Below are 18,496 nucleotides of genomic sequence, written 5' to 3'. Positions count from 1 at the left end.
TCCTTTTTCATGGTAGGTATTGTGAATGATTTAGGCAAAGTACAGGTGTATTCACTGCATGAAAAGGGCTGTATGCGATGGCTGCATTCCTCTTAGAAGAAGACCCAGTTTTGTGCATGCTTGTTCAGTGAGAGCTTCAGCTTACTGTTACATTATTAACGTTAATAATAATTTCCCTGCAAGTCAAAATTCAGGGGAAATTTAAATCGCTGCCTTTAAATTTAAATTCATGGGCTTGTGGGTAAACCACATGAGAGGGTGTGTTCACCATTGGTATCTACAAACCACCAAGGCCAACAGTTTGGCAGTAACCTGGTAACCACCATAATTTTAATAATATATCAACCATTGACCTCCATCATTTCTGCAAAATGTCAAAATGCTGACTTTTAAATGGTAATCATGAGTTTGTCGTTATGTAGGAAAGCAAGAAACAGAAATGCATAATAACAGCTAAGTTACATATTTTATGAGAAAACTATATGACTTAATAGCAACATATTAACCTACCATTCACCTCCACCATTTGTGAAAATGTCAAATGGAACTTGTTGGCGTGTCGTTATGCATGAATGCAGGAAATGCAGAGGCATATAAAAAAAGATAAGTTAGATAATTTTTTAAGGAAACTATATGATTTAATTGCAGTATATTAACCTACCATTTACCTCCACCATTTCTGAAAAGGTCAGCAACACATCACAACCTGTAAACTTGGGCCCTGAACCAAATTCTTGCATACCAGAGAGCTGCATTTATCATTCATCATTTATTTTGTGGAAAACATGGTAAACATGACGAAATTTTAAAATAGCATCTTTTCATATTATACATAATTATAATGCCTAACTTGGTTCATTCTGCAACACTGAATTTCTCACATTTACAGTAGAGTCAAAGAGCAAGGCATTTCCTTCTTGTTACTAGGAAATGCGGTAAATATAATTCTTAAAACAATTAAATTATGTATAATATTGATTAAAACAATGAATATGGCTCAACAGTGTAAACGAAGTGTCAGCACATAGTGAAAACTCAACTCTATACAGCCTTACACACTCAGGGTTTTCCCATTTGACACCTGTTGCTCTGCCTCTGTGCCCCTCCCCTGTTGCAAACTGGGGTAATTTGTAAAAGTCACATGCATAACAGCCTCAGTACACACCTGCTTACTGTTGTCGGTGAACCTTATCCTGACCCTGGAGTTAATTGTTGCAGTTCATGCAGACGTAAAAGCTACAACTCTGTAATATAAACCCACTGTGAAGCCACTTGTGGAAGATTATGTCTTATTACCATGTTTTCAAATACAGTAGACTTACAGTATTTGCATGTAGGGGTTTGAGGGTATAAAAATAAAGATAAGTCCTGGCATTGACTCTACTCTAGATCTGCCTCCAGCCTCCAGCAGCTGTCTCTCAAAAAGCTAAATGTGACTGCAACGCCACACATTTCCAGCGTGTGCTGTCCCTGCTCACATCACACTGTATTTTTTAAATCAGACATCGTAGACAGGGTTCATGTGTCAAAGGCCCCTCAGCACTGTGAAGGGTGAAGAGGTTAATTCACACTGTGGGGGGAAAAAGGTTAATTTTCTTTATGGATTATGTCATGTATTTTTTATTGCCTGTAGCACTCAGGGAATAACAGTAAGTGTACTTACAGTGTATTGTTTTTGGAGGGTGCGGATAACGTAGCTGTTATGTTGATCAGGAAGAGGTGGAAAAAATAGCCCGGGCACAATAGCCCGGGATTCTGCTTTAACTGAAAAATATCTAAGTTGAAAAGAGTTCATGAACAGGAAAATATTATTAGAGAAAACAATGTTGAGTGATACCCATAAAGAACTGAATCTAGGGCAGCTGGACTTAGTAGTAGTTAAAAGCCAGTGACAGCAGACTGTTAGCCTAGCTTAGCTGCAACTGGATTTTGGCATTTATATTTCTAGACTGGCTATATATATAATTTTTTATTTTTTTTTAAAAAGTGGAGTGAAAAAAAAGCAAAATATGCTGTGATTAGTTATTTTTGTTTTGTCATTTTTTGTTTTTACTTTTTGTCTTTGTTGGTTTAATTTTGTGAAGACTTTTTTAAGCGAAACATTTTCAGTTTGTTTCTCAAATGTGACACTGGCTGATTGGCATTAGCTATGTATTAACTTTAAAATCGTGCCATACAATTCTTGACAAACAAACGGGTAATTACATTTTCCAAAATAAAACTATTTGTGTTTCGCTGTGCTGAAATGCGGTAAGAATACTGTATATTTTTTGGAAATAAATCTAAACAGCTGTGTGAAGTTTTGTCCTCTTACTCAACAAGTGAAGAGCCTCTCTGGTGTTTTGATAGTTTGAGGGGATCGTGGGTATGGTCTCTCCGTAGACACACACTTGTGCACACACACATACGTGACCCAAAGCGAATGTCAAGGATTCCATATAAGGAAGCAGTGTCCTTAAAATCCTCATGGCCAAGTTACAGGGCATAAATTTGATTTACAAGAGTTTAGACGTGACGATAATAAGTGTTTAGAGCTGGCCATGGACACACATGGACATTTCACAGAGGTCATAGAACACCACTGATGCTTTAAAATGCTTTAAAAGGCTGATAAATTATTTTCTTTTTGAGCATCTCGGATATGTCTTACTCAGTGTTAAAGTTTTATAAAGCTAAATCTCAATCATGATGATAAATCTCTTGCTTATTGTTATGTCGTCTTTCCCATCAGTGCAACGTTAACACCCCAGAGGATGTGTCACTCTCATGCTGACAGCTATGAACAGCTCTTTTCTTAATGGTTATGTCCATCTTGTCGTAATGGTTATTTCATGCTTCCCCTGTATTTTAAATACACATAGTATGCAGATATTCCAGCATATTGGTGTAACATGAATTAAAGCTTAGATTAAGTGTGCTCATTAAGTTTGATATTCCTGTAGAAGCTTTGCATTCATGGACGAATGATTGGCTAATTTCTTTTTTTCTTTCTTTTTTTTTTGTAGGATAAAAGACTGGGTGGACCAGATGCAAAAAGATTTGATCACATTAACAGACACAGCGAGCGGCATGCAAAACCTAATACAGGTAAGAGACTTTCCACCACACACTCATTGTTGCTTCACACTGTCAAATCTGCAATACAAATTTTGTTTAAAAGTCCACCTAAAATTTAAAGGTACGTTGAACATCTTAAAGAAACGTAGACTGTGTGATACTCTCTGTATGTATGTAGCGTGCAAAGTCTGGTACCAGATACCCCTGCCTTTTTTAAGTGAGCCGGCCTTTAAAATGGGCCAGTTGTACCATGGGCCAATTTCTGTTGTGATGTTTTGGCCCACTGTGTATGTGGATGCAAGAAAGCTCAACTAACTAGCTATCCCTAGCTGACCTTAGCACTGAGACCACCAACACACTGTTTTCGTTCCAAATTACAGCTAGGTCAGGGTTTAGGGCAGTCAATGTTTGTCTTTTTGTCACTCAAGTTTAACTTTTTAATACTTTGGGTCACAATACAGAATTAATGTGGAATAATGGAGGAGCTAAAAGCACAGAAACGAAATGCATCAGTGATCAAATTTACCAGTTTCTATTAGGTCTTCCTACTCTTTTTCCTCTCTATTCTATTATGCTTAAAAAGTAATTTGTGGTGATAGTAGTTGCCTGGGTCATGTCAACTAATGAGGCTCTGCTACTGCTGTACTTCTTGACACATAAATTACTAACCATGTGATCTGCTATTTATGAGACCAACCAGTTTTTTTTTTGTTGTTGTTTTTTCTTCAGCCAGTATATTAGCTTCTTTCATTGAGGGTGGCCAGACGTCCCCGTTTTGCTGGTCCAGTACCTGCTTCGATGAACTGTCCCCATAAAACAGGGGACAACTCAAGCTAAAGTTAAATGTCAGTGATAGCAAACTGTTAGCCTAGCATAGCAGGGACTGGATTTTGGCATTTATAGTTTTATACTGGCTATAGTTTTGGCTTAAAAAACCCTCTGTGACTTTTTAAGTAAGTAAAAAAAAAAAAAAAAAAAGCAAAATATGTTTTGATTAGTTCTCTACAGCCATTATTGTTATCAATTCCCTCTATTTTGTCCCATTTCAGGCTAAATCTTTTCATTTTTTGATTTTCCTCTTTGATTTTTGCCAGCTGATGCGGCTCTGCTGCCCTGTCCATCCTGACACATTACTTACTAACCATGTGATCTGCTATTGTCAGACCAATAAAGACAGGGGCATTTCTGTTGCAGGCGGTTTATTAGCCTCTTTCATTAAGTGTGACCAGACGTCCCCGTTTTGCTGGTCCAGTACCTGTTTTGATGTACCGTCCCTGATGATTTATTGGCATCCCTAAAACAAAGAGGCACCAAATTGGCAAACCGTCCCTGTGACTCACACAACTCAAACCAAACTGGTAGCAAACTACTTCTGGATATCATTCAACTCTTATTACCTGTACTAGTAGGAACTTGTTGAACTAATGTGGTGGGTGCCATTGCGGAAGCAGCAAAGACATCGGTTTCACTTTAAATAAAATCTCTTTTTCAGCATCAAATGAAATTACTGTGTATGCTTTCTGCCACTCTGCATGACCTTGTCTGCCATGGCACATCAACGATCTATATATAGTATCTTCTCATTAAACATACCACTGCATCATTTTATTCTGCCAGGACAATGTACACGCTCAGATAAGATCAGCGTCACGGCCATACCGCGGTGGCAACAGTGCATGCACACGCTTTGACGCCCACACACACACACACACACACAAATCCACAAACCCACAAACCCACATCTGACAAAGAAGAAGAAGAAGAAGGAGCCTTTCACATCCACGTTGATTGACATAATGCATCTGGCACTTTGGCTCCCTTCGAGAATAAAATCAGTCAGCTTTGAAGCGCCACTGAAATCATTACTAAATGTGTTTATATTTGACGCGGTGCCAGGATTTATAATCAGAAAAGAGAATTAAAGGCTGTTTGTGGCACAAATTTTGTGGCCACGCCCTTATTCGTACAAAGTGTAAAGAGCATGCAACTTGTTTAAGAGCATAAATGAAAACTGAGTAAATTAAACATGGAAAGTAAACTAATATTGTTAAAGGTACCTTGCTATGAATCCAAAACTCCATAGTATGGCATGAGCTTGTTCAATTTTAACTCGCTTTAGATATAGATATTCAAAAGAGATGGGTGGATTGTAATATAATTCATAGTGAAAATGTACTAGTATTACTTTTTCATACTGCTCTTTGTGCTAAAGTAACATCCATCAGGCGCCTGCAGGACGGTGACAAACACGTGCACGTGCCTCAGTTGTGTGGTTTGAATGTCGGACAATGAAATCCCTTCAGGCTGCTAAATAATTGGCTGTTTGGCATTTACGTTTCTTATTCCTCTCACTGGAGCATATTCCATAGCACAGTAAATGGTCATGTTACATAACCTGACAATGCAATTCAATCAGCGGACGTGTAGCCCTCTTTTGAAAAGCCCTGGTCAGCGAGGTTCGATGAAGAACAGGAGATGACCACTTGCGCAGAATTGTGTTCTATGGCTTCGGAGACAAGCGAGTATGTTTGCGGACAGAAAATATGAGCCGCAAAAAAAGTAAAGATTACAGTGTGTGCGTGAAAATGATGAAATAATTATTTATTGTCGTCATGCTGAATTGGAAATTTGGAAACAAGATACAACATCTTCAGACTCAATTTTAGGCATATTGAATCACAGATTCAATAACTTAACAGGGAAATGGAATACCACCAAGCTCTAAGGATACCAAGTTGGTGAATCGACTTGTCCTACTCACAAAACTGTTAATGAAATGGGTACACCATTGATTTCAGGTTACCAGCCTAGGTTGTACACAACACTCCTGATGATATAATCTATCTTAAATTGAACTGTTCTCTGACCCATAGTTTTTTTTCTTGTGATTATCTTAGATATATCACAAACACAGAACTCACTTCAGTGTGGAGTCCAACAATGCGAGGGAACTGGTGGCAACGGCTGCAGGGAACATAGAGAGACTGCTGGCTAACCGCTCCAGAGCCCTAAAGGTGAGTGTAATCTCACAGTCCTGCTGCAACCTTTCTACTTCCAGGAAATTTCTGTGGAAGGTTTTGTGGAGGAGGAATTTCTTTATACCCCCCCCCCCTTTTTTTTTTGCCATTTCAATGCAGTGCGTATTTGTGGTCACCCTGAAAAAATTGTGAAGTTTGAGAAAGGATGACGCCAAATACAAATTCTAGATAATTATCCAGTTTCTTTCTTGCCCAGATCCGAGAGAAACACACAGAAACAATCTGCTGCTCTTCATTTCACATAAGAACAGGCACTGGAACAGAGCCACGACTCCAGGGCACGCACAGATCCAACACAATCAGACATCTGCCCTCATACCTAATCCATTTTGTCGGTTTTCATTTGTTGTATTAAAGCGTTCTTGACTATTTGTTTACCTCATGCAGATGAACTCTTTTCTTGTTGCATGGCTGACTAGTCATTTCAAAGGAACCTCGGATTTGACATGAGATCAGATGAGGTTTCCTTGTTTTTGTAAACCACACAGAATAGCTATAGTTACTTTTTTAGCAAAAACAAAATCGTCAAGCCGTGCTGCATAGCAGCTTAGCTGTAATTATGCATCTAGACGTTGGTCCACCACTTTGACGTAGGCTAATACAGCTTATTAGTTAGACTGTCCATGCTCCCCAAAGGATAAATCCTAGTTTTCTATATTTAATCTAGCGACATGCAGGGTAGACTTTATACTTATATGGTAAAACATCACAACATATCACTGCTGGACTGGCAGGTTTTCTGCAGATATTTGCCATTGGAGGATTGGACATTAAAACCATTGACCTTTGCAGTGAAAAGCATCGATCATCTTGATACAACTCAGTGTTCTGTTGGGAAACTTTTGGAACTTGCATTTGTTTGGATGTTACTTAAACATGTACCATGCACCTAGACCAGATCAGATACCCACACCCCAGAGCAATGACACCCTTTGATGGCAGCAGCCACCCCCCAAAAAAACTGTCAGAAAACATGAAAAGCAGCACATGGTGTTGACCTGGCCTCCAAAGTCAGTAGATCCCAAACTGATCAAGCATCTGTGGGATGATCCACAGAGGCCCCTCCCCTCAAATCGAAGGAGCAAAGGGCCCCCACTAACTGCATCCTATTGCGAGACACCACAGGACACCCTCAGAAGGCCTATGTCCATCTTCACAACCGTTTTGGAAGACCTACACAACTGTTGCAACATTTGCTAGTCTGTTTGGTAAAAACATCACAAACTTTTCATCTACTACCAGGTCAAGACATTGATTTGTCTCACTATGACAACTACGTGGTATGTTGTGTTTAATGCTAATTAGATCATGAAAGCAATCTAGCTTGCTTAATTAAATAGCTAAATATTACCTGCTGAACATTTGTATGTCAGCGTGGTTACTGTAAGAACTATTTGATACCTGCGATTTGACAGGCTAGTCCTTTAGTCTCGTTTGCGCGCAGCTAAAAAAAGAACCGCAGGCTAAATCGAGCCGCGCAACCTTTCACTGCCGCTCGCTTTCAAAGTGACCAGCCAACTAAATTAGGATCTCGGGACGCACTCAGTCTCAATCCATCCAACTCAAAGACGACCAGAAATATCCAATTAAACCCTGACAGCCCGTTGCCATAGTTACATCCTCATTGATTACCCCGTCAATCCAGCCAAGCGTTTTGTTTTTCTCACGTCCCGATAATTGCCATGGGACGAGGGGACAATTAGTTTTTGGTGTTTTCCGTGTAGCTACGAGTCGACGGCAGCGGAATAGAGATGTTAAACTACCGGCTCTGCTCTTACATTTTATCAACACCATCTGCTGCGTGCTACACCTGTTGCGAATTAATTGCGCAGTCCTTTGCTGGAAGTGTGAAAAAAGTGAAGCAGGGTTGATATAACTATTTTTTTTTTTTTTTGCCAAACACCATATGCTAATCGTTTGTTTCTCTCGGAAGAAAAATATATTCACTTGCCACTGCATTAGCATTCAGGAGTAGATGGCCTGTGGTGGCAGGGCAGCTACTGTAAATGTTATTCAGTATAATGAAGTAAAATTGAGCCCGCTTTATGGCAGTCAATTTATATAAAGGACCATAAATAGTCACAGGGTCCACTTAGGTGAATTATGAATTGAAATGGAAGAAGGGGAAGGACGGCTGTAATGTTCTTGACCTGACCTACACTAATCTAATTCTCTGTGTGGTAACAAATCCCTCTCTTTGACTTACCAACCTCAGTATCCTTCTTCCCTTCATCCTCTCTTTGTACATCCCTTATTCATTTTCTGAACGGCTGGTCACACTCAGGATGGAGTGAGCATGTAAGAGGGTGCAGCTTCCTGACTGAGAGAGGGGAAGAAATTGAATTGTCTGATGTGTGTCTGTGAGAGATGACGACAAAAAAAAAGTTTCCTGCATCCAAAGACCGTGGCATAAAGCTGACACTGGGGTTGCAGAGGTATGACATTGTCTCACCCACTGAATATATGTAAGGTTACTTATTAATAATGAGGCACAGCGCAAGACTTGCTGGTCTGCATTGGCAAACTGCTGAAATTCAATCTCTACGTTTTAAAAGTAAGGTCAACTTTGTGTTCTGAATACCCAGACAGGCCTCAAGTAAGTTTTCAGACAGCAGGCTGTATATAAATATGGACAATACATCTTTGCTTCCTTGCAACGGCCAAGCTGATGCTAGTTTCCCGGGGAAACAGGCTGCACCAATATGGTCCAAGAAATGTTAGATCACACGTTGTATTTAATATTTATTATACAACAAGTAGTTCCGACCAAGCAATCTGATTGGTCAATAAGACATTTAGAACGTGATCAAATCAGCATTACAGCACGGCTGACTCACCATTAAAAATATTGCGCCAAGTCTGTGGCAACATTGTATCCATCTCCATGGCAACACTGTAACTGTAAGAGCTGGAGCAGGAAACGGCTAAAAAATTACGCTGCAAAATGGATCGGTTTGTTGTTCATTTCAATTTATTTGGTGGTCTCAACTTGAAGATATATTTAATTATACGCTTTATTTTGTTGGTAATTGTTGTATAATCGCATAATATAATATAATATTACCCTCGAGGGTGTGCTTAAATGCCCTTTGAGCACTGATATATAATATTGCTTAATTTTTTTTCCAGCTTTCACAGTTTTACTGGGCTGCTTCATTGAGCGGTTGGCATGGCAACTTGTAGTAATCATGATGTCACATTCTGTTTCTAAAGGTGCAACTAAAACTAATCAGAAAAATGGAAACATCATTATATATATCATACTATCTAAAATGACAGATACTGTTCTTTAAAAAAAATAACAATAATTTTTGACGACAATATAAAAGTATGTTATTAAATGTTAAAGTCATGCACAAAGTACCTTTTTGGTTACAGAAATAAAATCTTGACAGCAAAAATCTCCTCAAAGTAACAAAAATAAAAATTCTCCTTGTAAAAATGTGCAACGTTTAATCCTCTATGTGTAACTAATTCATACTTTTAGCGGTGGAACAAAAAGCATAATATAGTATTATAAAATTATAAATATTATAAAATTAATTAATTAATTTTATATATATATATATATATATATATATATATATATATATAGCTGGTGCCAAGTCAAAGCTAAGGGATTACCAGATGATTAAGATAATAACAAAGACACTTCTCACCAGTCTCTGGGGGGGGACGTGCTCCTGAATGAATTGTGTTGTGCATTATTTTCACCTTTTCAGGCCTATTGTTGATTTTAGAAGAAACAGGGCTGTTCATCCACTTCATCTTTCTTAATCATACATCAAAAATTGAAAAGCCAGAGTAACGTCCACCATGTTTTTTCTGTGAGTGAATTGTTACTGTAAGATTTGCTGAATGCAAATTGGATTCTTTTTCTTTCCTTTTTTTAGTAAAAAGTAAAAATTGCAGAATAAATACACATTGTAAGGCTAATGTTCTATTTTTAATGTAAGAACAGGACAGAACATCCTTTCAAAGCACTTTAAAACCAAGTGAAGTCTGTATTTCCACACCTTTTAGCTGTAAAGTTCAGGTCAGTGCTGTGCTTGAAATAAGCAGCATAGACACCACCTCGCTGACTGGTGGCATTTCTGTTTACACTAGGCCGACTTGTCTCCTCCGGCTGTGTGCGTGTGTGTGTGTCTTTGGGTGTATACATGTGAGCGCCAGCAATTGTCAAGAGACACACTCCCATTAGAATGATGTCCGCTGTCATTAACTTAATCAGGGACCTGCTTGGATTCGCTGTCCGTCAATCTGACCCGTCCCGTCACCTTTAATTCGATCGACGCATTTGACGGCGGTGCTCCCTTGACATGCAATCTCTCAAATGCTGGCAGCTGTGGCCACGTACGTGTTTCAAAGTTTGGAAAGGAAGACGATTGTTATACAGCCTGTCAACGTATACGAGTGACAACTGCGAAGATATACGCCAAGTTTTAACCTAAACCTTTAAAAAGTCCACACTTTTTCACTTATTAAAATTGTATACATGCTGTTGTTGTCTCTGCGCAAGTAATAAGAATTTGTTTATTTTTAAGTCCAGTGTTTGGCTCCATATTTTCTGTTGCACAGTCACTGAACTCTTATAAGTTAGCGATAGCAGTAGCAGGAGGCTTTATGTTTTCAATATCGAAGCAACACCTGGAAGGGGTTTCTTCAAATCATCAAATATAGAGCGGCGGACCTACTCCTTAAAGTTTGAAGCCAAAGCAAGTAGAGCTCCCCCTGGTGTCTGCCTTGTGGTATAGGTCATAAGCTCAACCCCCTCCATGTTAGTGGATGGGACTTCTGTGAAATTAAAGCATGAAAGTACATGATAAGGATGGTTACGTCATTTTTAGGTAGGTAATATAATATTGATGTATACTGAAGTTTCTATTTTTCTGAGAAGTTTAATTTTGTTTTTGCCTGAAACCTTGTCACCGCTAGTTCCAACCTCTCCTTTTTTGTGTGCCGAAAACCAGCATCAACCACCGTCATGGTTTTAGGTCCTTTCTGTGTCTTTGTGGTGCTTTTATTTATTTGCTTTTTTGCATTCAAGGTGCATTCAAGGAAGCAATTGATAGCAATGTCCGTGCCCCCTGCGCTGTCCAGGGAGAGGCCTGAATTTCCAGTTGAGCTTTGGGGATGCCGTGCAGGAGCGGAAAGTGAAAGAGCGGAGAAGGAGGTTAAGGCTGGCGGTGCCATCTGTCCTCCTAGGGAACGTGAGGTCTTTGGCAGCAAGATGGATGAACTGTGTACGCGTGTTGGAACCAGAGGGCTGTGAGCAGTGTTTGGTGTTTGGCCGAGACTCTGACTCCAAGATGGCGCCGCCCGTATCCCCGGGAAAATAGCATCGGTTTGGCCAATGCAGGGAAGTGGGGACACATTGTCCATATTTATAGTTCCTATTTGCATTTTCAAGGATGAAATGGCTAGAGATTGGCAGGTAAAGGTCACACTTTTAGTTGTATAACCAGTTTGTCTGAGTGGACTTTTTTTTAAACCCCCACTTCTCACCTGTTTGTGTCAGTCATAGATAGATAATGTTCTGAATGCTTTGGAAAGCTAAAACTATTCTGGATTCGATATGCGTTGTCCCTAAACTGAAACGGTTATTCTCAGGGGTGAGAAACCACCGCAGTGCTGACAGAACGGCAAAACTTTCTCCCTCGATCGAAGCCCGTTCAAAGCCTTGTTGTCATCGGCAGCGTACCGAGGCTGATTATTTCCGTTTTGTATTGATACGTGTAGTTGTGCATGTGCATGTGTGTAACTGAGGCCGAGGGACCGGAGTTTCCTCCCAGATCTCTTTGATATAGTCGATGAGTCAGATTCTTTAGGCAGTTGCCGCTGTAGCTCAGGTTCCCTGCAGATATAGCTCTGGAGGTTACAGAGGAAACAATCTGTACAGATACAAATCTTTTTTTTACCTTTCTGAGCTTTGATTCACATCCAAAATCATCTATCACCTCTCATTCGCATTCTTGTCACATATGGTATTTTATTTCCCTTGTTCCCCAATCCTGTCCTTCCATTGGCACTGGCTGTAGCTTCAGTTTAACTTTTTTTTTTCTAGTTGTTCTTGTTTTCCCATTTTTGTTTTACCCTGTGTTTGTCTTCAATAACACACTATTTATAAGCATCCAGCTTTCCTTCATGACAAGTCCTCTGCATATCTTCTTTGGCATATATCTTACTAACTTACAGAGCAGTTAAGTCATTATCTTCATAGGGAAAATCTCAATACCCGATGAAAGCTGGAAATCATTTAAAGTAGGACATGACAGGAAAGCATTGCTGGATGTCTGTAGCATAGTATATGCTCTTAAGCACTTGTTTTCTGTAACTGCTAGGGGGGCCCAGGGCTGGGCGGTATACAGATTCATACCGAATACCAGTATTTCATCGTTAGCGTTCTGAACGTTAACACTGTTCCACGAGACACTGTTCCAGACTGGACCATTTTCAGTGTAACGCTTCTAAACACACATTGGTGAACAAGGATGTGAAAGCGTCACTGTGAGGTGTGGTGAAGATGGAAAGATCTGAAAAAGGAAGCAGCAGAATGAGAAGCCAAAAAAAGGTGCCGTGTGGGTTGTTTTTTTTTTTTTTTTTTTTTTTTTTTTTATTAGGTAGACCACATTTTCCCAATTTCTGAGGACACTCCCCGTTTTGGAACAAATAGTAGCAACCTAGCGATGGGTCTTTTATTCTGATTCCGGAATGTTTTCCTGACAAATTTTTAGCAATGACTTATCCTTGTTTTGTTTTTTGTTTTTTTGTTTTTTTTTTGCCCAAAACCAATCACCATGATTTTTGGACATTGTTGTCTTTTTGTGGTGCTTTTATTTTGTTTTTTTTCTGGACTTTTCGTCTTTGGCTGTGGCGTTCGGTGAAGTGACCATCCGTTGGTGCATTCAAGAGAGTAACTGATAGCAATGTCCATGCTGTGTCACCAAATCTACCTGAACACACATTTCCGTTACATGCTTTGACACTTTCTGAAGATAAACAGTGTGAGAAGTTGTTGAAAAACAACTGAACACGCCATTGAACTATCATGTTTTAAAAGCGATTTCAGTGTCGTAGTGATTCAGAAATAAGTGTCTGTATATCTATTATATATCCAACAAATATACATTATGGTTGCATTCTTCAAAGTTTTGGAGAAACATCTGCTTTTTAATTGTCACAAATAATAAATCGTAGCATAATGCATCAACAGAACCGGGAGTTTCAAAGTTCACCAACAAATTTGGAGCCTTTGGTCCATGATTCACCGACTAATTAGAAAAGTGTCTCTTTGTCTGTGACTCAGAGCCTCCTCTCCTCCACAGACTACGCTCTAATTGGATCCCATCATTACTGGTCTTGCATAACTCCAAGCTAGAGTGTAGGTGTGACTTGTTGATTAATTGTGAATGAACTCACACATCTCATAGATCGCGCTCCCCACCGCCTCCTCCTTTGGTCCATTTGTTCATTACACTGACCCCGGGCTTCTTTTTTTAGCCTGCCTTGACAGCAGATAGCTTCTCACCGATATTCAGGCCACCTCTGACTCTGTACTCATCAATTATTGAATCGTGCCTCTTAACCAATACTCTCTGATGGAGCCTGAGGTTAACTTCCCCAGTGGAATAGGTCATTTCTCTTCCCACAGTGACACCGTGCCCAGAGACCTCCACATTTATCATTAATAGGGGGGATGTTTAGCGGTGGAGGGGAAACAGGATGCCACAGTTATCGGTGCTGAAAAGATGAAAAATGATCAAAGTGCTCGGAAATAATGTTTTGAGGTCTAATTAAATTTTAAAGGCGGACTTGTCATAGAATGAGAGAAAGCTACTCTAATAGACTGATGTATCCACACGTGTCTCCACCAGGAACAGAAGAACTGGCCAAGAAAACAGCTGTCAGTGTCCCCACGTCTCCATCCACAAAATTCTAATGACAATTGATTTATGCATCATATTAAGAAAAATCTACCAAAAGTAACTGAAATAAAAGAGTTTGAAGTGGTTGATGTAAATAAACCCAAAATGTCCTTTTGGTTTGGTCTATTGTTGGATTATTTAGCCAAACTGTTGTTTGCTGTTTTCACTCATGTGAAATGTGAAATACACTGATCTGGCATAACATTATAACTTATGTTTGTATTGTAAAAGTGCTGAAGTAGTGTTGTGTCTCACCTTGGAGACACACAAGGAGGCAGGTATTGAAGCATCTCGTTAACGGATGGGTGAAAAACAGAGCAAGTGACAAAGGGAGGCCGTATGTACGCAAAGTACTGACAGGATAACAAGAGACAAGGTAGACTAATGGAGCAGGAGGACTTAGCACACGGGCACAGGGAAGCCAAACTAATTGACGGTTTAGGCCTCCGCGTCAATTTGACAGCACATCTACAGTGACAGTCTAGACCCTAACGACCTTAACGCCGTGGCCTGACATGCATCTCCCCAGAAAATATTGGTCCACTTGTTAGTAGCGTGTTTCCACTTTAGTATTTCCGATTGCTTCTCTATGTCCGCAATTTTTGAATTGTTTGTTAATGGAGGTGGAACATATAGGAAAGGTTAACTGAAGAGGTTTGGTGATACAGACATTTGTATGACTTGTCTTAGTTTCAGTCGCAATTGTTGAAAGTGAAACGGGAAGTGGAATAACCTGGCAACCCGACTGGCAAAAAAAAGACACAGCGCTGACTAGAGTTTGGGTGGGGTGGTTACAGGGTGAGCCAGACCGACGAGTGCAAAAGTACAAATGGCTCGTGCTGGGGTCAGCTACGTGCACAGGTCATGGTGTGTATGTCCCTCAGTGCCTTTTGACAAAACTAAAAGTGAAACCACCGCAACCAGCTGCCAACATCGATTTTTAGCTGAGGGAAGATCTCAGGATGTCTGAAAACTGAAGAGTTAGGGTTGACTGTTCGGGACAAGAGAAGCGTTATTCTTTGTGTGTCCCCTCGAGGAACTCCTACAATTCTCCATGCCCACCTTGAGGGAGTCTTGTTGTGATAAAAGGAACCTGCCACAGGAGACATGGCATCAAGCCAAGACCTTCCCCAGACAGAACGGCTGCAACAAAGGAGAGCAGACTGACCTACAGAGAAGATGTCATGTAGACAGAAAGAGAATGAAAGAAACAGCCAAGAATAAGAAAGACAAAGAGGTTCTTACTTGGTTTCTATGTGCTTTTTTTCATTTCTTGAGGGAAGTGAAATAAAAAGACAAAGAAAAGTGACCATCCAGAGGGAGAAAGGACGAGCATAAGGGCATGAGACGATGCTGGACTACAGAGCAGACAGCTGAGGCCTATGCTATTTGAATATTGATTGGGGAGGGTTATTTCCAGCCTGGGATTGCATTAGCGCTTTGGCAGCGGATTCAAAAGGCTTTGGCTGCCCACCAGAGCCCAAGCCACAATTGGTGGGCCATTTTGAAAACAAACAACAACAAGAACAACAAAAAAAAAACATTTGTTTTCCAGCCACGGCCCCTCTTGTTAGTTTAAATCGCTCTCAGTGTGGTTTTCCTTCAATATGAAAACTAAATTTCCTTAATTGTGAGTGGGCCGTTGGCACTGGCAGAGAAGGAGGATTTTTTTTTTAGTTTTAGTTTAATCTTAAGGATGGCCCGCACTTCAGTGGAAAGATAATGAACAAAATGTTTTTTTTTTTGGTCTCTGGTGCTGCCATCGCATGGGAGCTTTGTCGCTCTCCTCGGTGCACGGACCGCGGATGCAGCAGGTAACCATGACACCCTGGTTGCTAGGCAGCGGAGCCATCGTAAACAGATTCCTCGCTCCCAAAATGAGTCACTCCTCCTCGGTCCGCTCTCTTCCCCACTTTTTGCGCTCGGCGCCGGGGCAAAGCGGCATGAGAAAACTTTCATTCAAGTGCCCCCGTCTGTACTTATCTACCAGGCGCGAAATGGAATGAAACACAAAATAGCTCGTCTGGCAGCGTTCGTGATCATTAAAGTGTCCCAAGAAGAATGAGAGCAGGAGCACTTGAACAGGGCTCTTTTTAAGTGTTGTGTTATGTAGTGGTGCGTAATTACACAGGAGTCACTGATCTCTAGTGTCTGCAAGTGCGTTATTAAGCCGCCACTGGATGACACGCTGTGAGTCATTAGACACCGCTGTTAGAGCCTCTAATCACAGGGTAGGCGCACACAATCACACTTGCTCGTTAGGCGTCTCATTCAAATGTTATTTTATTAAGTTGTACGACAAACTGCGAAGAGTTCCCCCGTATCCCCTTGTTGTCAAATATCACATCTTATCACGAGTCATATTCTGTTTCCTACGGCATTCTGGTGAAAGCTGCACAACGTTGCGTGTCTCTCAGTTTAGTGCTGGGGGAATTTATCAGCTCAATATTGCTGAACAAACAGCATTCATTTTCTGCACGTCACCTGCCAAGGGGGTATCGTTGGTGATTTATGCTAATGGAACCCCAGGCAAGAGTGACTTCACTTGTTGCGGTAGGGTTTTAGTGGGAGATGATTAATATAGCATAAGTAGACTTGAGATGTTAAAATATTGCCTCTTTTAGTCACAGTCAGATTGCAAAGCCGAGGCGGGGGATTAAAAGCTGCTGTTTCTATGGTAGCTCTTAGTCAGATATGGGACTGTGGAGCATTGAGTGAACACGCACGAGAAGAAGATAAAAAAAAAAAAAAGAATGAGAAGGATTAATGTTTTTGAATTTATTTTTTAATCTGTTGTATCTGCACAGACAAAAGGGTATCTCATCAATCTAAGACTATATAATTTTAAACACAAACCTAACTGTTTTAGTTTGTTTTTCTAGCACTTGAGGCTACTATGACTTCTGATTATTTCTGGATGAACTAATCAATTAATTCGGTGGAGTAAAGATCAGATCTGGCGTTAGTGTGGATGGAATTTAGACATGTACTTGTGGACATGTGGACATTTTTAAATGGCAACTAAAGACCTACCTTTTTGGTCTTGCCTTCAACTGACTTTATTTACCTTTTAGTTATTTATTGATTTATTGAATTTGATTTATTTGTTCAGTTTATGTTTTTTTTTTAAATTTTTTTTAGTTTTAGTCTTTACTTATTTTTTATTATTATATTATTTTATTATTATTATTTTATTATTATTGTATAATTTTTGCCCTTATAGTGGCTTTCAATTGAATTGTATTTGTTAGTATCCTTAAGGAAATGACTAAATTATAATTACAGTTTATACATTTATTTTTTTATCTTTCTAGTATTTCCTTAACTTCAAAGTGGTGAGTGTAGGTTAGTATTTCCTTAGTGTTCTTAATTCCTCAGTGTTTTCAAATCTGCGTGTGGATGCGTGTGTGTGTTTACATATGTTTGTGGTCTCTTGTGTCTATTGTTTTGGGGTATTTTTTAGGCAAAGCACTTGGGGCTGCATCTTTTCTATGAAAAGTGCTCTATAATAAAGACTGATTGATTGATTGACTGACTGATGTACCACCAGAGACCAGACCAGTCGAGACACAAAAAGATGGTTTAGCAACATCCCAAAAACACAAAAAACTGCACAAGGTGTTGATCTGACTTCCAATCTCACTCAACCCACAGGACCAAAAGGCGTCCTGTGACACCACAGGACACCCTCAGAAGACCCATGTCTATTCTCTGATGAGTCACAACTGGCTTTCCTGTTCTACTTTTGTGCGCCAGAAACATATTAAAAAACACGGGGACCTCAGCATACGACGCACACACACACAAGCGGCAGTGACTGTAGCTACAAACAGAGGGTTTGCCCTGAAAACCTTTCGACATCTGATGACAAAAAAAAGTTTTCTGCAACCAAACTAAGCAGTAATGCCGCAATATACTCTCCGTTCGTCAGTATGAATCTTGCACAGGGTTTTTTTTTTTTTTTTTTGTTTGGCGTGATGCAATGTTGTGCAAAAATATTTGACATCTATGTTGTTGCAAAAAAAAAATGTTGAATCAGTGAGAGATAGTGAGAGGATTGGGAGTCTCTTGTGTGTGTGATATTCAGCTACCGGTGACTCATTATTCACCACTTCCTGGACTGTGTGTCTGGCTGCTTTTGTGAGCCCAGCTGTCGCTCTCTCTGTGTGTGTGTGTGTGTGTGTGTGTGTGTGTGTGTGTGTGTGTGTGTGTGTGTGTGTGTGTGTGTGTGTGTGTGTGTGTGTGTGTGTGTGTTTCTCCGCCACTCCAGCTTTGTGTTTGTCATCACCGTGAAACTTATCCAACGTACAGTGCATGCCTCATTATAGGCCTCCCTCCACCCGTCTCTCTCTCTCAGGCGTGGACAAATAGTTTGACTGCTTTTCCTCATCTTTGCGACTTCTTTATGAAATGTGAACAACGGCGGCTAGGTGTGGCGGGCGCTGAGTCCGGAATTGTGAAGCGGCAAAATCTCAG

The 18,496-nt window shown here is 40.2% G+C and overlaps 1 protein-coding gene across 3 annotated transcripts in view; it reads left to right on the top strand.

The window, feature by feature from the left end:
• Positions 1 to 18,496, top strand: part of cacna2d1a (calcium channel, voltage-dependent, alpha 2/delta subunit 1a) — a 91,612-nt gene that overhangs the window by 15,882 nt on the left and 57,234 nt on the right. For all 3 annotated transcript variants that reach the window (XM_047574797.1, XM_047574796.1, XM_047574795.1), the window contains exons 2-3: positions 3,006 to 3,087; positions 5,955 to 6,071. In XM_047574797.1, coding sequence (XP_047430753.1) covers positions 3,006 to 3,087; positions 5,955 to 6,071 — 199 coding nt within the window. The remainder of the gene's footprint in view (positions 1 to 3,005; positions 3,088 to 5,954; positions 6,072 to 18,496) is intronic.

This window comes from Mugil cephalus, chromosome 22, assembly GCF_022458985.1.
Source record: "Mugil cephalus isolate CIBA_MC_2020 chromosome 22, CIBA_Mcephalus_1.1, whole genome shotgun sequence".
Lineage (NCBI taxonomy): Eukaryota > Metazoa > Chordata > Actinopteri > Mugiliformes > Mugilidae > Mugil > Mugil cephalus.
This window is presented reverse-complemented; position numbering and strand designations above follow the sequence as displayed.